Here is a 21,279-nt window from a genome sequence, read left to right as displayed (position 1 = left end):
ACTTTAATGCTGCTTTTTTCAGTAAATTAACCTTATATAAAACATTGTTCTCCAAATGGTCACACCAGATTTTGACGGAGCTCTTATTACATAAAACCAATGCAGTGAATGTTGTGTTAATGAGTTAAAGAAATATTCTAATGAAATACAAAATGCATTATTGTTCTTGTTTGTTTGGTCCATAGGATCACAGCGAGCCTCTTCCCTTGCTGCCTCAAGGTTGGAACAGGCCATGTCTGAAATAACTATGCAGAGCAGCACCATGAAGCAAGGACCTATGCAACTGTGGACAACTCTGGAACAAATTTGGCTACAAGCTGGTAAGACCTGGACCACCTGGAATTCCTTTTCCCTTCCAGTGGTGGCTGGGATGGCAAAAGTATTAATAGAGTAGTTGAAGTCAGTAGTTGAAAATCTCCTTATTCCAGCAGAAAATCTGACTCGCTATCCCAGCTGGTTTTTGAACTCATTTACTTGTTTCAATATAACAAAAAAAAAATTGGAGTAATGTGATTTTTCAGCTCACTTCTATTTTTCCATAACACACAGAAAGCTTCAGTCATCATTAAAGTATCTTTAAAATATCTTTAAAAGAAGAGGGTAGTTAGCTCATTATTGACAAATGGTAGGGATATTTCCATTCTTTTCCTATGCACTTCCCTGTAGTAAGACTGGGCAAGCCATGGATGAAATGTTATGTAGGCTGGGGACTTTCCAATCTCGGAGATGTTTAAGTGAAAGTTATTAAAATGAGGAGGTCGTCTGCTCATTTTACCTTTGGCTGTTCCTATCTCCTAAGGCACTGTAGGTTGCATGTCAGTTTGAAACAATCAGAGTTGCTACAGCAGAGAAGGCAAAAGAGGACAGTGTGAAGGAACTCTATCCAGAGGCCATGTCCAAATTTGTGAAAGGGCTTTATGTAGGACACTTGGTGGGGAACAGAGTTGCACATCACATTCTGCCATTTGCATTTTAGGTCTGATAAAAAGAGTTCTGACTGTGCTATTTTACTCTTTCTTCCACAACTGGGCTCACAGTTGTGTGTGCAAAATTACACTTGAGTGCTGTAATTGATTCTTAGATGTCTTTGCTACCATTTGCAGCAACAAAAAAAAGCTGAGCCCACTGGAACCTTGCTGATAATTTGCTATTCTGCATGCCATAGAACCTTTCAAATTCTCGTTTAGCTAATTTGTGCAGTTGACATTTCTCACATAAAACCTGGCAGTCTCACCCTACTTTTCAACAAAGATTTTTATAGATGTTTTTGTGGATCATTTCCCACCAATCAGACTTCAGTTCTAGCACAAAATGTGTGACATTCTTTTTGTTACAATTTGACTAACTACTAAAGAACAAAAGAAATTACCTTATGGAAGGTATCATGCTTTAAGTTAATTAGGGGGTCACTTAAAGTCTTGTGTAAATTTCAGTGATGTGGTGTGGGCTTCAAAATCACTAGCCAGGATTTTGCTTTATTCAATTTATGTTCCTGATATAAAGCTTCAGAGAAGGGGAGTAGGGAGCAAAAAAACCCCAGTTTATTTTGGTGAGAAGTCAGGTGAATGTTGTCCAGCTCTAGGCACTTTACATTTTTGCTGCTGTGTGAAAAGAAAAAAGCAATAAAGACCAAGTGCTTTCTATGACTTAGCTGTATATTGCTATGAGTACTTCTCAGTGTAAATCCCATCCCTTTCTCAAAGGTTTTAGTTAATTCTTTTGGATAGAATTTACTTTTATAAGCTGTAGTTTTTCTGTCCTGTTCTATCATTTTTTAAATCTTTGCTTTGTTTCGTGCTTACTTTTACCTGGACTTGAATCAGGATTTATATTCTGAAAATACATACTGTGACTACTTTGTAGTTTTGTTACTGAAGTCAGTTATTGTTAGGGATGCAGATTAATGAGCTCTTGATGAGGTACTGCCCATTCCCTTCTCAAAGTAATGTGGAAGTCAATGCCTTCTGTTATCCTGAGGAATGAGGAGAGATGCAGGTATTTTGGGGTAGTCTCTGCACACTGGGGGGGAGGGCTCCTCTGAAGTGGGTCGGATCTTACAGTGGGCATAATGAGTGGAATATTCCAAAAGGGTATTGCTGCCCCTCTGTACTAGAATCTTTACCATCTGAAAGGAGGGCAAAGGAGGAACAGACAGGTATAACTAAGAAGTTAACTTCCAAAATAGAGATATTTCACAAAAAACAAATTAAACAAAAACGTGGGGTTAAAACCAGCTGAGGTAGTCACATGCTTTTGTGTTACAGCTCACCCCAAAATTAACAGCTGGGGAAAGCAGCAGGTGATGAGTGTTAACATTCTGATGCCAGCATCTGGAGTCCCTTCATATTCATGATAGAGCCACTCCAGTATACTGCAGATTTCTATCAGGTTTAGCTTGGACTTGTCATTTTTCAGTTAATGACTCATCTCGTGACTCTGGGCAAGTTGCCTAACTTTTTTATACCTCAGTGTCCTGTCTCTAAAGGGAAAAAATGTTAATCTGCCTTTGGGGAAGGACTCGTGTTTTGTTGTTTTTGTTGTTGTTAACACTTTAACCTTTTTAGAGTGAATCATAAATCTTTAGATAAAACTATTACAATTTCCTAAGCTCATAATGCAGTAAATTGGTAACAAAGCATCCGTCCTTTCCAGACACTAACAGGACACAGCTGGCTGTGTCTCTGTGTGTGGGTATGGATTTAGAGCACCAGGCTGCAATTGTGTCTGGGTTCCATTACACCCATTACAGTTCCCATGCTTCCTCATATCCCAAGGCATGAAAACTAATGGCACCAACCGACTGATCCAGTTAGAGCTTTCTGCACTTAAACTGGAAAGAGGCATACAAAACCAGCTACCCCACAGCTATCTCAGGCTTTTCTTACAGGCCACAAAGCCAGCACAGCAGGTATGCTTGCAGGGGCAGGGTGAGAGGATGGTAGCTATCAGGGGGTGCTTGTGCAGGGGAATTGTTACTGTAGTACCCTGCAGCTGCAATAGGAGTTCCTGCCTTGTGCAGAAGCATCCTCAGTCCCTCAGAGCTGGAGGGTCCTTGTTGCACTCCTAAGGGCTCTCTGATTTAGTGCATAAGAACAGTACATTCTTTCACATTCAGTACACTACAGTACATTCTTTTAACAGTAGCTGAAGAGGGGAGCAAGGCTGTGAACCCTGCGTAAATAATTAAACTCTTTTGTCCCAATGATGAAGAGACTTGGCCTCATACATAAGAGGGCATATACTTGGAGGTTTTATCTATAACTTTTCTGGGTTATGGACAGCATGGTTATGTAGGGAAGATAATAAAACAGCAGCTTTGCAAGTGCAGCTGCTAAGTCCAAATGTGCTGCACTATAATGGATGCTGTACCTTGGCTTTCCCTGCAGCAATGCCTCGTGAACTTTGGCAAGCTTATTTTTTGTAGCTTACTGAAAGCAACCTAAAAGCTGCCTGAGGGATCTTTGGTCTCTAGAAAGAGTCCTCTTCTTCTCTTCCACACATCCAAATAAAACTGTGAATTCTTACTGTTGATCATATGTCCAGCCATTGGACCAGCTGGAGGTACAGTCATCTGTAGCAGGCAACTTAGCACATTTTTTCAGTAGGCTTCCCTATCTTCCTCTTTTTCTTTCAGGTAGTCACAACTAGCTTTGGAAAAGTACAGGTTCTGCTGTTCAAAAAGCCTAGAGAGGTTGTCCACTCCTGTGGCAAGAGTGCTTAGAGGAATATTAATAGACATACTCTGTTTGCAAGTGTTCTGCAGCAAAGACTGATCAACACAGCTTGTCTGGTCCCTTCTTCCCTGTCCTCTTGGAACATAATGGCTTCCTAAAAGGAGAGAGTTGTCGTTTTAGGCTTTGACATTAATAAGCCTGAATAGTATTCTAAGCCCCAAGTCTGAGAAACAGCTCGTTTCAGGGAGTACTCAGGAAGGGTGCTGCAGTGCACATGCAGCTGTGGTGCAGCTCCAGAAGAGGTGGTCTTTACACACCCTATATGCCTTTTTTTTCCTCTTTATTCTACTTCTTGAGATTGAGAGCTTGATTTTAGCTTTGAGAGGAGAGTAGGAACCTCCACTGCATTGGTAAAGCTTGTTAACTCCTTCCACCTCTTGTTGCAGGAGGAGCTGCCGGGGAAATCCTGGAGATACTACTGGTGATAATACTGATTGTGTGACCAAGAGAAATATCTGACCTAGAATTTATTTCTACCCCTTATTTCATTTTTAAACTCATGCCAGTACTCCTCTTTTCTGTTTAGAAAATGCAATAATGTTGTTTGGCCAAGGAAAACGTACTTGAAATTGTTCAAATTTATGACCAAAATTTACCTTCATTTGACATTTTTATAAGATCACTTTTGACCTGGAGAGCAAAGTGTGTCAGTACTGAAAAGAAATACTTTTAATAGTTTTAATCTCTTTGGGTAACTGGAGTGATTTCTTATCTGAAATATGTGTGATTATATTTCCAGGCAGTAATAGTCGTATGCTCTATTTATACAGAGCATTTTAGAATGCTGCACACCAGTTTTTATAAGAGTTCTAATATTCTAGCTCCTGTTGTTATATTATTTTAAGCTTTACTTTTAACTACAATGTCCACTTTGTTTGTCTTTACTAGTACTTTATATCTGACAATTTAGCTTCTTGACTAACCCAATACTTTACCAAATATGGCCACTCACAGAAAAGTAGGTCTGGTAATTTGATCTAAGATTGGCTAAACGCCTGCTAAGCACAGTCTGTGGATCTCACCAGGTAGACCTAAGGCTAATTTAAAGGAGCATTTAAAGAAAAATGACAAGGGTAACTATTCCATGTATGCACAGTGGGGCTACCTGCTGTTTCAGTGCTGGAAAAATGCTATAATGAACGTGCCACAAACAAGAAATGTAAAGACAGCCAGTGCAGCAAGGAACAGTGAGCTAATGGAAAAACATCTGCTCCTCCGAGTTATGTACAGCAGGAACTTTGCCCCCCTTCACAAAACTCTTCCGATTTATTTATTTTATTCCATATGGGCTGATTCCTGGAGGGGGTGGTGGGGGAGGGGGAAGAAAAAAATAAAAAAAAGCTGTGTTAGAAGGAGATGGGCTTTGTTCCACGGGAATGTGTCACTGGGGCCAGCGGGCTGGACTCTCCGAGCCCGTCTGGCCGGCAGCCGCACAGCCGCACAAGGGGCACCCGGCTGCAGCCAAGGGCATGGCCCTGCCCTCCCCTCCTGCCCACCCAGCACAGCTTCTGTGTGCTCAGCTCCTGCATGAGCATTTAGATGCTCTTCCTTCCCCAGGCTTTTAGCTATCTTAAGCCCCCTCGAGTTATTAGCTGTGATATTGAAAGCGTTTATCAGGCTTGGGAGACATCTTTACTGACACTGACAGAATAGCTGGGATCAGGTGCTGCCCCATGATGCAGCACTGGTTGTTGAAGGAATTCTAATCTTCTTCTTTCTTTTTAGGTTTCTAGGGTTTTGGGTTTTGGTTTGGTTTTTTTTTTTTGTAAGTGCTTTCAAATTACAGTATTTCAAATTTAGAACTTCCCCATTCAGTGCTTGAGTTCTTGAACTTCATAAGCACTGCTGATTTTTCTGGCTCTTTACAGTGACACAGAGCAGTATGAAAAGCTAGAGGCTGGCGGGGGGGGAGCAGGAGGGAGTCCTTCATTACACAGCTATTGCTGAGGAGAATAAAGGCATACTGCAAAGATGGTTGCCTTGCAGTGTTTGCTTACTGGCAGGGATTAGGTACACTTCACACTGGAGACAGAAATGGTGAAGTGAGCTGGCTTGGTCTTCCTTGAAATGTTACAAGTGTAGTTAAGAAGCCAGCAGTGGTTTTGCTAAGCCTCTTGGTTTAGCAAGCTCTGCCCTAGGCTTTTCTGGTGCAGGGTCAGGATCACCAAATGCCCCTTTTATCTTCATCTGAGTGTTCTCAGGTGGATACTAGGTTCTGATCTACACTCTCCAGCTTTGTTTATTGTATTTTCTGTCAACAATGAATTTTCAAAGTCAAGGAGTCTTGGCCTTGTATGTGAACTGGGTATTTCGGAAGGCTTCCCCCATTCCTGAGGCTTCTGGATATTTCTCATTGCTGAAGCAGGATGTAAAACTTCATGGACTAAATCTGTTGGAATTGGGAGTCTTCAAAGAGCACGTGCCATTTCTCAAAATGCAAGCATACACGTGTGTTATCACTCATTTCTGAAGGATACAGGCAGCAGCTAGGAATGCTCTTTGTTAAGATTCTTTAGCTCCTTTGGGAAGAGAAACCTATTGCACTATCAGTGGCACGCAGAGGATAACAGAGAGTACCAAATACTGTTACTTCCTCAGCTGCTCAGTGACTTTTGGGCAAGTTATAAAGTGTACACAATGATGAGAAGGAAGCAGGACGTTTATTCATACCAGTGACAGGAAATAGTCATTTATATTTGACAGAGATGGAATATGAACACTTAGAAGTCCTTCCTTTGATGACAGCCAGTAGTACATGTTGTGAGAGTACAAGACAACCCAAAAAGTGCCCCTCCAACAGAAGAATTTTTATGTCACCCATATCAGTTGTGGCCTTATTGCCTAGAAAATGGTAGCTTGCTTCTCCCAGCTGGGAAAGAGCTGTTTCCTCACCAGCAAGCAGGGTCCCACTTCACATCAAGGAATTAGCTATTTTGTAGTATTTCAAGTTTTGACTGCACCGTTTAGTACAGAATGTAGCTTGTGGTAAATATGGAAATTTAAAGCAGGTCCCTGGGCTCCAGTTAACTACCAGTTTGCATGCAAAGTCAGTCTTTGAGGATGTAAATCTTTTTCCTCATTCAAAAGAGCAAGTTGCTAAGCTCAAGTGAATGGGAACAAGTGGCAGTTTGTGTTCTCCAGTTCTGTATCAAAGGTTTGCATCAAATGAAGTTATTGCAGTCAGGATACAGCTTGAGGAATCTTCCATCTAATCTGCTGGCATATTCTCAAGATGCTTTGTTCAGGGCGGTGTCATAACATAAAACAACAAATAAACTGTCACCTTCCAGAAAGGAAAGGCATTGGGGAACCCTTTATCAAGGCAATAGATTTGTATTCACTGCTGAAGGCAGAGCTGTCCCAGTGGAGTGAGTCTTTCCAGCTGGCTAAGAGCTGCTGCAGTAACAAGCATTAACAGCTCCTAATGACAGATTATATGGAATAGAAAACATCTCCCTACCCATCCTTGCAGGTGCTCTCATGTTCTGAAAGTGTGAAGGGATGTTCCCACTATACCATCCTGACAGTCACTTGGCTGCACTGTGCTGGCCTCATTGCTGTTCAGTGGCATTTTTGGGGTGGACAAGAGCAGACCAAGTTCCTTAGATCCAACAGACCCAACTGTTGTTGGATGCAGTCTGTCTGTGGGAGTCTAAGTGCTGCATCTTGGATAACACCAAATGGGCTCGACAGGGAATGAAATTTTGACTCTTAAGTTGTTCACATCACATTTTAAATCCATTTTATTTTTTGGCTAGAATCACAGCTGTTGCTGCTTTCTGTGGTGACAAGCACAATCACAATCACTCTTAACACTTCTTTGAAACACATAGGTAACAGGAAATAAAGTGTTCAAGGGGATGGCAGGGAAAGCTTCCTCAGACTAGTACTTTGATGCAGACATGACCAGATTATTCTGTTGCTACTCCTCTATTGAGCTCTTTAACAGAGTTCTGTCAAAGAATGGAAGTGAAAAAAGGAGCCCAGCTGCAGGAGACCCAGCTTTGTCAGTGTTCTGGAAAGTGCCCTCAATTTGTGTGTTTGTTACTGGTCTTTGGAGAGTGAATAGATGATATGCTTCTGGCAATTCTCACTTGATTAAGGATCTTCACTCTAGATGATGTTAAATGCTGGCAGAAACAGCTGGAACAAGTAGGAGCTTATATCAGGAGTTGATGATAATCTGAGTGAAGATGTGTGCTGCTCTCAGGGACTGGGCCCAGCATTAAGACTGGTGTGGAAGTGGAACTCTAGTTGCAAGCCAAGACAGAGGCAGCCATAGCCACAAGAGGAGATGACATTTGTTGGGAAGAACAGCAGAGCAGGCTGGACAGTACTGCACGAGAGGACAGATGGGAAGCATAATGTGAATATGGGAAAGAAATTAATCAAGCTAGGCTGGATCTGGGAGTCAGCTGAAGCTGCTCATTGTTACAATGGATGAAGACTCAAACTTCAATTGGAAAATGAAAGGAATATGAACAATTTATCCTGCCTTGGTGCATACATGCAGTGCACTGTCTCAGCCCATAGTTAGAGGTAGAAATGCAGAAGTATTCCCTATAAATAATTCCCTCTCAGAATTTGTAGCATTACTGCACAGATGTTAATAGAGGAGGTAGAACATCCATGGTTGCAGATGCTAATAGATAGGATTATCATCTCTAATTTTTAGAAGTTTTTATGAAGATGGTATTAAGTGAGAGAGAGCAAGGAAGCTCACAAATACTGCAGAGTGCCAGTACAAAGAACAATGTAGTCCATTAGCTGGAGGTGCATAAATGGTTTTCCTGAAGCATTGAACCTTTCCCAGGATAAGAATTGCATATCTCCTCTACCTGTCTGTCAACCTGAGGAGATACCCTCTTCTTCAAAGTGGAATTGGGTGCCACATCTTTGTAACAGAACTTCCTCATGGAGGTCACTGTTCTGTTTATTTACAACATAATGAAATGATATAGGAGATACGCTGAATAATCCAGTGGACAGGAAGCTAACCCAGGGAATGCACAGGCAGGTATTTCAGTACCTTCAGTACCACTGAAGAGGCAGTACTACTATCATGATCATGTCCTTGTTTTTTGAGTTTTTTTGATTTCTGCCTCCAGCTCTGTTTTTATTCCATGTTGTATAAGCATATCTTGTTAATCTCTGAATAAAATGGGTATATAATAGAAGTGAAAAATTAGTTTACAGAAAACACATTTTAATGCAGGCCTAAATGATTACCCTTAAAGTCTATTTTTAGCTGGGTGGGTACCCTCCTTCTTTCGGTAACCCAAAGGCACCTCTCACATTCTTTTTTTATGCAAATTAGTCCTCCCACACCATTGAATAATTTTTCATTGACTATTGAGCCTGCAAAGAAGTGGACTGAACTTGAATATGCTACATTACCATACCATGAAACATAATTTGTAGATCTTATTTAGATTCTGTGTTCCTGCACTCCCTCTAAATAATTGTTATTACTGAAGAAGATTTACAGGCACCGTTGAAAGAAAGAGTAAGTGTTTTCCATTTTGTATGCATTGGAACAGCAGCTGTGCGTGATTTCACATCAAAAACCCCTTGCTCCCAATTCTTTTCTGAAATGAAACAGGTCACATTATGCTGTTGGTTGCTAACAGAGCTTTTAATATGTCAGTACCCACAACTTCTGCTGTCTTCAGTCAGTGCCAGGATTTCACCACTTCTTTTGTGCCACTAAGTTTGTCCTAACTTTGCAAATGAAGCATTTATCTTCAAGCTGCGAATCCTCACTTTGCACATCCCCATCCTCATTATTGCTACATGCACAGCATCAGCTGCTGTGCAGCACTTGGCAGGAAAATGCTCTGTTCCTTGGGAATTGCAACCTTGGGAGTGCAATTGCACTCCTCCCACAGACTTTTGAATAAGACTGCACACATACTCAACTTCACAAGGTACATGGTCTTACTTTCTGTTATTATAGATAGCTGCAGACTCTTGGAGACAAAGGAAGGGATGGATGCTGAGATCTTATAATGGTTAATCATAGAGAGATGTATATGAGTCACTTCAAAGAGTATAGCTCTTACCAAGGAACTAGTGTTCTGCTCATGTTGACAGCCTTGGTGAATGATGTTTATCTGTACCACAACCTAGGAAGAACTAAAAAATATTTGAGCATCTTCTTGACAATGTCTCACCCTTCTTCTAGATGGACAGCTTCAGAAGCTGTTCAGCCATGCTGTCATTTCTGTACATGATCATTTTCAGTGTGCCAATAGCAGTGCTATTTGTGGTCCGAGCCTCATAAAATTAGGTTGGCTAAGGAGGAGCCTTTCCATGGTCAAGCAGGACTGCCTTTGAGAAGGTCTCCTGCTCACCTCTGCCCAGCAAGCTCCAGGATCCACTTGCCAAGCCCCACAGTCACCTGGGTCTCCCAGTGTTCAGAAATTGGAAGAGTTTCAGACCTATTCAAGAGGAACCTTCAATCTAATTTACCCCTTCACAGAGACTTCCTTAGAATATTCACTACCTTTAAAAGTCAGGGCTTTTAAGGTTATATCTGTTTTCAGAAATATTTATCAAAATCTGATGCCTGAATTAGTAATTTTGAATTGGACTCTTGACCTGTTAATGCTTTCTGCATTACCATTACTGCATTATCAGTTTAAAAAAAAAAAAAAAAAAAAAAAAGAAGAAGAGAGAATTAAGGCTTTTCATAAATATATATCTAAAAACTTCCAGTTTTACATGCAGCAGTGAAAACTGAGTATCACTTTTCACATCCCTTGCAAGGATTTAATGCAGAATAAATCTAGAATTAGAATAGACTATTTCAGCTGGAAAGGACCTACATGATCATCTTGCCCAGCAATGACCTAGTTGGAATCCTGAGAAATGTTAAAGTTTAGCAATGTTATAGAATTTGTTTAATATGAGAAATTATTTGATCAACAAATTAACAGTCAAGTACATCAGTATGCCTTATACTTTTTCTTCTCTCCTAAGAAAATCTCTAAGGTTGTTGCTGGTAGTTGAAGAAAGTAAAGAACTGGGCAAGGGCTCTCTTTTATTCTTCCATAGAGTATCTATGAGGAAGTAAATGTGTGAATACAAAATATAAGTAAGTCTCCAGAATAAAAGCCTTTTGATTTTAATAGTCTCTGGGGAGTTAGAAGACAGCTATCTCATAAACCAGACAAACAAGCAGAGAAAAATATTTTTAATCATCTTTTTTTTAAAATAAGTTATCTAATGTCCAGCTCAGTAACATGTATTCTATTACTCTGACATGTTTAGAGATTTCAGTAGACAGTGATGTCCTTTTTTTCCCCAGATTATTTGGAAATACATATGATGGTTCCAAGTGGCTACCAGCCCTGCTTCCTTAGGGCTTAGTTCAGTACTTTTTACATTCCTGACTAAGGAATCCTCAAGGCTGTCCCCTGTCAGGACAACACCTAAAGATGTCCATGAACATCTGTATAGAGCCCTTAGCATTAAAAAAATGCACCCAGTGACTCCACCTGGGATAGTAAGCACTACCTGTAGTAGTAAGCACTGTGCTGGATCATGGCCTCATGTTCTATATGCTTAAGAGTGATGAAATGTAATTAATGTGCAGAAAGGTCTCTGACTTATTTCAATTAATGGTAGGATTTTTTGTTTTGTTGTGTTGTGTTGGTTTTCATTTTTGTTTGTTTTGGTTTTTGTTTGTTTTTGGTTTTGTTGTTTTGCTTTTTTGTTTCTTTTTAGCTGAACTCTTCATGGAACAACAGCATCTCAAAGAAGCAGGTTTTTGTATCCAGGAGGCAGCTAGTCTTTTCCCCACATCTCATGCTGTACTGTACATGCGTGGGAGGCTTGCAGAAATGAAAGGCAATTTGGAGGAGGCTAGGCAATTGTATGATGAAGCGCTCACAGTGAATCCAGCTGGAGTGGAAATTATGCACAGCCTGGTGAGTTTGAAGGAGCTCAGCTCCATTATAGTATTTATGTTCCTGATTAACTGTAATAAGAGGGGAGAGGGCTCATGCTTGCTCTGGATGCCATTGTCTTCCTAATCCTGTGAGCAAGTGACTGTTCCAAGAATAAATTGGGTAGCTCGAACCTCTATTTTAAGACCGGATTGAATGTTTTAAACTAATTAAGACTTCTGTCAAAAGTAAATATTTTAACTGACAAACGCTGATATTTTTGGAAGTTAATTCACTGCTTTGTCTTTGCTGCTTTCCCTGCTAACTGTTATGTATTTTAAAGAAGCAGTACTCTGATGGTTGAAAGATCTGAACTAAGTAAGTATAGAATATAGATATACAAAAGGTTTGTAAACCATAGGCTGGAGTCTTGAGCCAACTCAAATCAAGATAAACTATGAGTTTATGATAAAATTAATCTGTTTTTATCTTAAACTTCTGATAAGCTCCAAACTTGGAGTTTTTGGTACTGCTCTTCTCCAGCAAGTATTTTTTCTGCTGCACCATCCCCAGAACAAACTCAGTGATGGACAGAGGGCCTAGAGCTTAGTTATAATAACAATTTAGCAATAATAGCTCAGCAATAATAACAGCAATAACACAAGGGGCTTTGTGGGAAACCAAAACCCATTTATCTTAGGAGATCACAGAAGTTAATCATATTTCATCAGTTATGTGTCTTGTTAACTGTAGCCCTTACTAGGTCGCTCTGGGATTTTACAAGTCTTTCTTGACTAATTTAATTTTTACAGGAACTCTATATCCACGTGACTGCTTTGTGTCTTTGCTAGCAGATTTGTATTTCCTGGCATAAATTTGGTCCTGATGAGGTTTGCAGGCAACTCCCAAACTGAAGGAGTATCAGTGCACAAGGGGTCAACACAAAGTGAAGTTATAATCGAGAGAATATAGTAGAACCTACAGGCAAGGGATGAGATATTTGGTAATAATATGTTCAGTGCAAAACCAATAAATAAATAGCTGGTACATATGTTAGGAGAAGGTTACAAAACAGATAGGAACATATCAGGCTTACATGAGGCAATAATACTGCTTTGTTGCTGTGATACAGCCTTTACAAATCAGTCTGTGAATGTCTGGCAAGATAGAATCCTGGTTTTGCTCAGTTAGTGTCATGACTTCAGACAAGTCACTGATAGCAGAGCAGCCATCGAGTTAGATGCCAACATGATACTTAGAGCTTTCATTCTTGTCTTATTTTATGGGCAGGACCACATACTGTGTCTTCCCATTTCAGTTGTTTGCAATTTTCTGAAACTATAGTCAGCTGGAATAAAAATTTCCATCTGCACATCTGCTCTGGCCCAGTTTACTTAGGAAAATGTCACCCAGCATGGCTTAACTGTTTCTGAAAATTAAACTGGAGACCTTAAAAACCTCTGTGACAGTCTTTACTGTGCTTTAATATCTCCAAGTTTTGTCAGGAATGAGTTGTCTTTGTAACGTAATGGGTTTTTTTATCATGAAAAGAAAACCCTTCCTAGGCTATCCAAGTCATACCCTTTAAAAAACACATTTCATACGTGCTTAACAGCTACATATTTCTGAAATCTCTGAAGAGTCTGTGAATGCTCCTTCTCCTCAAACCCCAGTAAGCCCATCATCTTTTGTCAAGGGACCCAAGCATATTTAGGAGAATGGAAAAGGACAGTGACAGAGGTAATCTGGGGTCAGAGACTCAGTCCATCAGCACGTAGGGAAGAAGACCAATAAACTCAGTAACAAAGAGAAATAAGGGTAGGTAGAAACTAAGATACAGTGAAACAGGTAACACTAGGTAGGACTGGGTAGTTAAAAAGAATAAGACTGGATAAGACTGGACAGATAACAAGAATGCAACTGGGTTAAGGAACCAGGCTGAGAGACATGGACTGAGGGGTGTGCACGTTGGAAACAGCAAATTAAAGGGGCTGGTCTTACAAGCATGACAGAGGAGCATGAATCTGTAAGAGTACTTTTGCTCCATAGCCTTCCATCTCCTTGAAATTTTGAATCTTTCCTCCTTGGTGGTTTTCACTTGGTTTAGTGTGTGCCTCAACTCCTTTAGAATGGCCCTGCTGGCAGCCTGCCTTTTACACCTGTTAGCTAAGATAGCAAAGGTCTCATCTATCCCTGCTGACGTGAATCATGGCAGTAGTTACGGGATACCACATGATGGCATTCCTTTGTGTGCTTTTCCAAAAGCTAGGAAATTGCACATAACAAGTTAGAAGCGTCTGATGAACACTATAGAAAAGCCTCTAAAGAAATTAATCACTCTGCCTTCTGAACAGAGCTGGAATAATGCACAGTAAACAAGGCTTTGAGGGCTATGCATCAAATAAAAAGGGCAAAAATAAAGTACTGAATGGCTTTTAGCTAAGGGATTTTGTCCTGTGTACTGATTGAGAAGATGATGTCCCTATGGAGAAGGTAAGGCTAGGTGTATGCGACTGAGGATATAATGTAACAAGTGGTGAATTCTGCTTCTCCTGGAGGCCACCTGAAGAAGACTGGATGCCTTTCTCAAATGTATGTATTGGCCAAGTACTAGCTGTACTGTCATTAAAAATACAAGTTCTTCAGCACAGTATGTTCAGCCCCCCCTACCAGAGGGAAATGTATGCCTTGGGTTATGCAAGAGGCCAAACTAGATTAATCAGATAGTTCCAAGAGTCTTGAAACTATGTGAGAGACATACACAAGCAGCTAAAATTAAATTCATACATGCTGGTTCAGTGCTTGTCTCCCTAAACAGTTTAGTACATAGTTTTCCCACTGTAGTAATATTGTTGTGGATGTGTAATAATTTAGGGAAAGAGGATCTGGTTATGAGAATTATTGTTTGGCTTAGTGAATTGCCATGCAACTGACCTAGTCCACTTTCAGGGAAAACTGTGCTGGAGCCAGTGCAGATTCTCCCTGGTGGATCAGCATCAATTAGCAAAGCAGTCATGTCTCTTCCCCTGGGTTCTCAGAACTGGGTTGTCAAAGCTATACTTGGAAAATTACAACCTGAAGAGCGTTGCTGGCTTTAAATGAAGGGCACAGACCTAGCAATGAATGAGCCCATCAGGTGTCAATAACTTCACTTTTACACAGGGTAGTCACCACCATAATAAACACAAGCACTTTGTCTGCATAGCTGAAAATGGCTGTGTTTTTCTTTGACTGTAGGGTGTTTACAAAGGCTGTAAAATCAGTGTGCTTTCCATATACAGCTCACTGCTGCATGGAAGAGCAGCACTGTGCAGCAGAACTGCAGTGTGGAGTTTGTGTGCTGAGGTGGGGAGCATCCTCTGCTTCGTAACAGGGGCTGTGTTAAGCAAACCACAAGCACATTGAAAATACCACATGGCTGTGCTGCTTCTTGCTAGGACTCTCACAGTTTCTAAGTGATGCCACAGCATCCTTAAGCATGTGTTAAGACTCCACCAGTGGTCTTTACAAAGTACGGCTGGTTAATACCTAATCTAAAGAAGCACATTTGTTGAGCGAGTTCTGTTTTCATCTGGAAAAAACACATAGAATTAGGTTTTAGGTTTATTGGAAGCATACTTAGGTACTGAAGTACTTCTTATGAGGTGTGGAGCAACTCCTTTGGTTGAACAACTGTTGGCTATCAGAAACAATTGGCTTGGCCCTCCAAAACTGTACATACTGGAAGACCACGGCTCTTTTTAGGAAATACGGTTCAGTAGGGGTTTTTTTCCACATTCCTCCTTGTTCTGTCTCATTTCTGTCTGCCTTTCTTTACTGGAACAGGCCTGTTCTTTTCTTCTTCTTTCCCTTCCAAGGCTCCTTCCAAGTCCTGGTTACAAAGATCATATCTCACTTCTTCCTCCCAGGGGGGCTGATGGAGTTTGTACTGAGCAGGTACCATCACTGGTCCAGAAAGAAGAGCTTATCCCATATCCCCTTGTCTTACACTGTGACTAGTCAGCTATGCCAGAAGCTAATCTCTGACAGCACATTTCAGTATGCACCAAATTTGATTATAGAACATCATGATATTCCCAGCTTTGGGATGGTGATAGCATAACTGACATGTGCCCAACCAAGTCAAAAAATATAAGCTGGGGCAGATGACACCTCCTTGTAAAGTGATACATAAAATCCACCTACCTGTATGTCACTAGAAAAAGACATTGAAATGTGCTAGTTCCCAGCCACAGTGCATTCAGTACCATTCTCCCTTTTGATTCAAAGGAGGAGAATATCAGTGGCAGCATGTAGGATTCAAGTCCTAAAGCTCCATATTTAATATTGCAAAATAAACTAAAATTATACCAAGATGTTCAGAAGACTCCTGCCCAGTATGCATCTCACATAGCATTTTGTTGAGTTACAAGTAATTCTCAACATATTTTGGTTGGGAGGAAGAAAGAGAATTGTGTATTTAAAAGGGAAGGAAATGGGCACTCTCATCGCTGTCACTGTGCCGGATTTAATGAGAACATCAAAAAAATAATACCATAAAAGCAAAGAAAAAAAAATTGCTTGACTTGTACTTGAGTCTTATTGATTGCAATGGAAGATTGTAATGATTCCTCCCTTTTCTTGAAGGCTGGGGCCAGAATGATCAAGTTGTTATCAGAATTCCATGTATCTGTGTGCACTGCCTTACCCCTATACTTGATAGAGAAACAAAGTGAAGTATGTACTGGGTTTTATCTGATGAGTTTTACTGAAGGTGAAAATGCAGTCTTCAGAATGTGTTTCTGTCTTCTGTTGTGACCACATAAATGGGGGAAAACATAATCTAATGAAAATGTATTTGAATAATACATTGAAGTTTCAATACAAGAGGTTCAAATACATTTGAAAATGTGTTTGACTTGATGAATCAAGTCAAATAGAATATGCAGGTAGAACCAGTTGTGCCAGTCATGAAAGTTCTACTTTTTCTTAGAGTGACTGTTGTCTGCACTGCAAAACATAAGGTTGGCAACCACACCAAGGGCTTTACAGTCATATAGTACTGTACCCTCCATTTGTGCCCAGCCAGTCAGTGGATTCCATGAAGAAGAGTCTGGCTCCATCCTCTTTGCACCTTACCGTCAGATGTTTAACCTTACTGCTAAGGTCCCACCTCAGACTTCTGTTCTGCAGACTGAATAGTCCCAGGTCTCTTGGCTTCTCCTTGTATCACAGGCACTCCAGTCTCTTTAAGTATATCAAGGGCCCTGTATTGGACTCTCTCCCTTGTATCCAAGTCCTTCTTGTATGGAGGAGCCCAGAACTGGACACAGTACTCCAAGTATGTCCTCACCTCAACTGAGTAGAGGGGAGGGATCCTTTCCCTCGACCTGCTGGCAACACTCCTCCTAATGGCTGTCTGTCTGCCTTTGCTCCAAGGGCACTGGGCCAGCTCACGGCCAGCTTGTTGTCCACAAGGTCCCTTTCTGCAAAGCTGCTTTCCAGATAGTCATCTCCCTGAAGCTGAGACCAGGATTGTTTTTTCTACAAGTAGATACTGAATATAACATTGGCATGAGTGTGCCAGGTCAGAGCAGAGGTTTGACCAGTCTTCTCTCCAATAGAAGTGTAAGGACGTGCCTAGGAAAGAACGGGAGTGGGGCAAGCATATGTGGTACTTCTAAGGTTATGATGTAGCTCAGGGACATCCTGAAGTAGATGTAGATTCTACTGGCTTGGTAATTCTCAGTGGATTTTTCCTTTGTGAGCTCGTCTTGAGTCTGAGTTAGCTTTCAGCTTTCACAGTATTCTTCAGCAAGGAGACCCACAGATCTGTTTTCTGCAGTACAAAAGAACTGCCAGATTTTGTGTGTTCTTCATGCAGCTCCCGCTAGGCACACTGATGTATGTTCTTATTTTGGTAATACTGCTTCTTATTCACCCCCCCTCTCATTAATGATTTTACAGATATCTATCACCAAGTCAGTCCCATTCCTGTCTTTATTGTCGTTGCCTCTCTCTGAACTTACAGTTCTTTTTTAAGATGAGGAGGCTAGAGCAAATAATGTACTTATGAAAAATTAGCTTAGCTTCAAGTACAGCATTGTAGACTCAGTGTTAAAAAAAAAACAAACAACAAACATCAAACAAAACTTATTGTCCTGTAGTTTGTCCCTTCTACTCATCCAGTTATTGCCCATGTGCATTTTCATACAAATATAATGTTATATTCCAAATGGTTTGTATTAAGCTGATCTCATTACTGCAGCTCTGTTTCCATCTCCTCATGCCTGTAGGGACTAGATTTTTTCTGAACCGTCAGCATCTCTAATGAATGGATTTATAATAGTGAGCCATGTAACCATGTTGTCTCAGGTCCTTACAGAGATGTCAGTGTCCCAGTTTGTGAATACAGCACAGCCAGCATGCAGTTCTAGTCTTTGATTTGTGTTCTTCATTTTGCTTCCCAGTGATGTGCATTTAGCTTCTGGAACACAAATTTCACTCTGCTGCTGCTAGTGCTAGAAGCTGAAGGGCTTGCTTGAGAACACATTTATGTATAGATAATATTCCTTTTGCCTAAGATAAGTACATTGCTTTTTATTAGATTTAAGCATTTAAAAACTACATGATGCTGTGTTTAAATCTTCTGCTCTTAATAGTTCGGTTGGATGCAGGGGCTTAATAAAAAGACACTTTACAAAGAGTCTTGGACTGTTTAAGTTGGCCTTCATTGTGTACTTAGGATGCAATTTCATGTTCATTTTAGTAGGAGAGTCAACTTATTGTCTCCAGGATCACATTTGGTAGTGTCAGGATAATTTGAAGACTACAGTTTCCACTGATTAGAACATGGAAATGAATTATTTCTGTTCATTTATTTCATTTTACCTCACAGTATGGTGCATGCATCCTTGTTTTCAAAGGCATCCATTCACATAATAAAACCATGGCTTGATTGCTTAATATTTTTAAGGATGACATGTGTTACTTCCTTGGGGATTTGTTTCATGCTGCCATAAAGCAATCATACAAATCATGGGACATATTCTCAGCATGGGTAAATTATCATAGGTTCATCATACCAAGGTCTGTATGAGTTTTAAGGTAGCTAGGACCCTAATTAAAAGCATTTTTACCTTAAAAGCTGAAGACAGTATGCTTTCTATGCTTAAATGTGGAAAAAAAGAGCATAATTTTCACATTAGCAGAGTTATTTATCATCTAAGGAGATGCTGTATATACATAGTCTATCGAATTAATTTGTCATTTTGTAGGTAAGTCTGTTAACATTTTCTAGTAATATTTTTTACTCTATTTTTTTTTTAATTTGTGCACAGAGAAGTGAACATGCATCTTCCTGTAGTTAGGAAAACTCTGCATTTATCTTAAGTAAAACTAGGTGGATAATTCTGTTCAGAGACATAATGAGCAACCTGGTTTTATGTATTCTGGTGATGGTTCTTAGCTGCATTGGGTGCTCTCCTGTTTTCTTTTGGCAAAGGTGATAAGGGGATAGGTAATTTTGATTAAGTGGACAGGTGTACTACTTTGTGATACTGAGAATATTTTTCATTCTCACAGCTACTGCTGAAGCACTTAAGGAAAATCTTTATGAAACTGTTGTCACAGGAACTTGAATTTCAGTAGGTGACAGCAAAATTAATTTCTAACTGTTCTTCGACACACACAAAAAAACTGAAGTTTTGCTAGTAAGACAATTTTAAAAGGTTTGTTTCTTATATTTATATATATATATACACACATTGAGTTTGTTACTTTAAATCACAGAATGTTAGGGGTTGTAAGGGACCTCTGGAGATCATCTAGTCCAACCCCCTTACTAAGGTGGGTTCACTTAGAGTAGGCTGCATAGGATGATGTCCAGAAGGGTTTTGAATGTCTCCAGAGATGAAGACTCCATCACCTTTGAGTGCTGCCTGTTCCCAGTGCTCTGCTTCCCTCAAAGTAAAGAATTTCCTGCTCATATTTAGATGGAACTTGTTCAAGTTTGTGCCCATAGCCTCTTGTTCTGTCACTGGGTACCACTGGAAAAGACTGGCCTGTTTCTCCTGACAGCCATCCTTCAGCTGTATAAGAGTGTACTTATAAGCCCTTCGATTATTTATAGATGGTACACAGATATTTGTGTAAAACCTGTACGTAAAACCTCCTTCAAGTTTTAAGGTTTTTAATGTTTTTGATGTATTCCTTGGCTGTAGTTTTTAATTACATTGTGTCTGTGTGATCCTAGGTCACCCTGGCTTCTGACCAATAATAAAATAAAATGTATAGAAATAGGAAAATAAAACCCAATATTGCAAATTAAAATACTTAAGATATTATGTGTGCCATGTCCTCCAAAGGAAACCCAAGAAGACATAAGCCATGTTATTAGGGGTGTTTCTGGGAGTTAATGATGCAGGGGTGATCTCTTGGAGCTTCCAGAGCTCCGAAAGCACAGGTATGAGGGGGGAACGAGCTCCCGGTTACTGTTCCCAAGCTGAGCAGGGCTTCATGGGTTGTATCAAAACACTTCAGGCTCGGGCTTTGCTACTGTTGTGCAACAGGGTGGGTCCTTCCTCTTCCAGAGAGCAAAGAACTGCGGCTCATTTTCCATTGAAGGCAATTCAGTGGCGAGGGCTGGGGAGGAGGTGGAGCCCTGGCTCCCCCCATCCCCTGAACCGCCAGCTCTGCTCTGCTTCCAGCTGTGATTATGTGGCACACTTTACTCTAAACCTCTGTAAAACAGGGATGAAGCTACTAATCTACTTCATCGGGGGCTTCTGTGGCTTAATTAATATCTGTGCATACTTTCAGATGACAGGCGCTCTGTAAGCACAAAATCTTTTTTATTCTAATTATATGCCTCGATTCCTATGGTGCTGTATTGTTCGTTTGGGCTTCTGGACCACAAATTATATCAGGCAGAATACTGCAACTGTTCAGCACAAAGGATGTGCTTTACAGCTCTGAGTACCCTTATGTCCCTAAATGTAGGAAGGGATGAAAACATTATTGCGGTGGGAGTGGGATTTCTTCCTCTCAGGAGGGTTTGTTTTCATCAGAGGAGTCTGCTTTGCCTGTGTGTTGTGCCTTGCCCTCCATTGTATTGATAAATTGTTACAGCAGTGCTGTGAAGGGCAGAGTAAACAGAAGCAAATGTGAATCTGAGGACTTTTCTAGCACAACCCTCTTCTCTTCCCAGGGATAAGATGTGACAAGGCCTGCAAAAAATAGCTTTTTGCAGGGTGGGGGAGGTGGGGAGGGAGGGTGCTTCCTTTCTCTGACAGTGAATGTATCCTTCTGCTCGGCAAATTCAGTGCGAGCAGAACATCTTTGTGCCGGTACAGTTCTGCAGTTTCCTTGGGTGAGAAAGGGTTTGGAATTTTAAGAGAGAAATGACAGAGCTAAAGGTAGAAAAAGCATTCCAGTAGACAGCCATTAACAAGCTTTTCCAAAAATGGAATAACCTTGAACAAAGTGCCTTTTTTTCTCTTTCTCTCCTTTCTTAATTAAGTAATAGTGACAGGCAACAGGAGATTCTAGCAACCCAAAGGAAGACGAGTGACGTCTTCTGTGATGCAGCTTGGAGAGCTACAGACTCTGGGACTCTCAGGTCTGCCTAATAAGGAGTGTGCAAGAAAACACTGGAAGGATGAATTTGCTAAGTCCTG

At 40.6% G+C, this 21,279-nt stretch overlaps 1 protein-coding gene across 6 annotated transcripts in view; it reads left to right on the top strand.

Moving 5' to 3' along the window:
- TTC7A (tetratricopeptide repeat domain 7A) overlaps positions 1-21,279 on the top strand; it is a 167,624-nt gene that overhangs the window by 121,073 nt on the left and 25,272 nt on the right. For 5 of the 6 annotated variants that reach the window (XM_071739416.1, XM_071739415.1, XM_071739413.1 and 2 more), the window contains 2 exons: positions 186-320; positions 11,463-11,665. In XM_071739416.1, coding sequence (XP_071595517.1) covers positions 186-320; positions 11,463-11,665 — 338 coding nt within the window. The remainder of the gene's footprint in view (positions 1-185; positions 321-11,462; positions 11,666-21,279) is intronic. The other variant, XM_071739414.1, reaches the window with a different exon arrangement.

The sequence above is a fragment of the Heliangelus exortis genome, chromosome 3 (assembly GCF_036169615.1).
Source record: "Heliangelus exortis chromosome 3, bHelExo1.hap1, whole genome shotgun sequence".
Taxonomy (NCBI): domain Eukaryota; kingdom Metazoa; phylum Chordata; class Aves; order Apodiformes; family Trochilidae; genus Heliangelus; species Heliangelus exortis.
The sequence above is the reverse complement of the archived record's forward strand: the minus strand, read 5'-3'. Positions and strand labels throughout refer to the sequence as shown.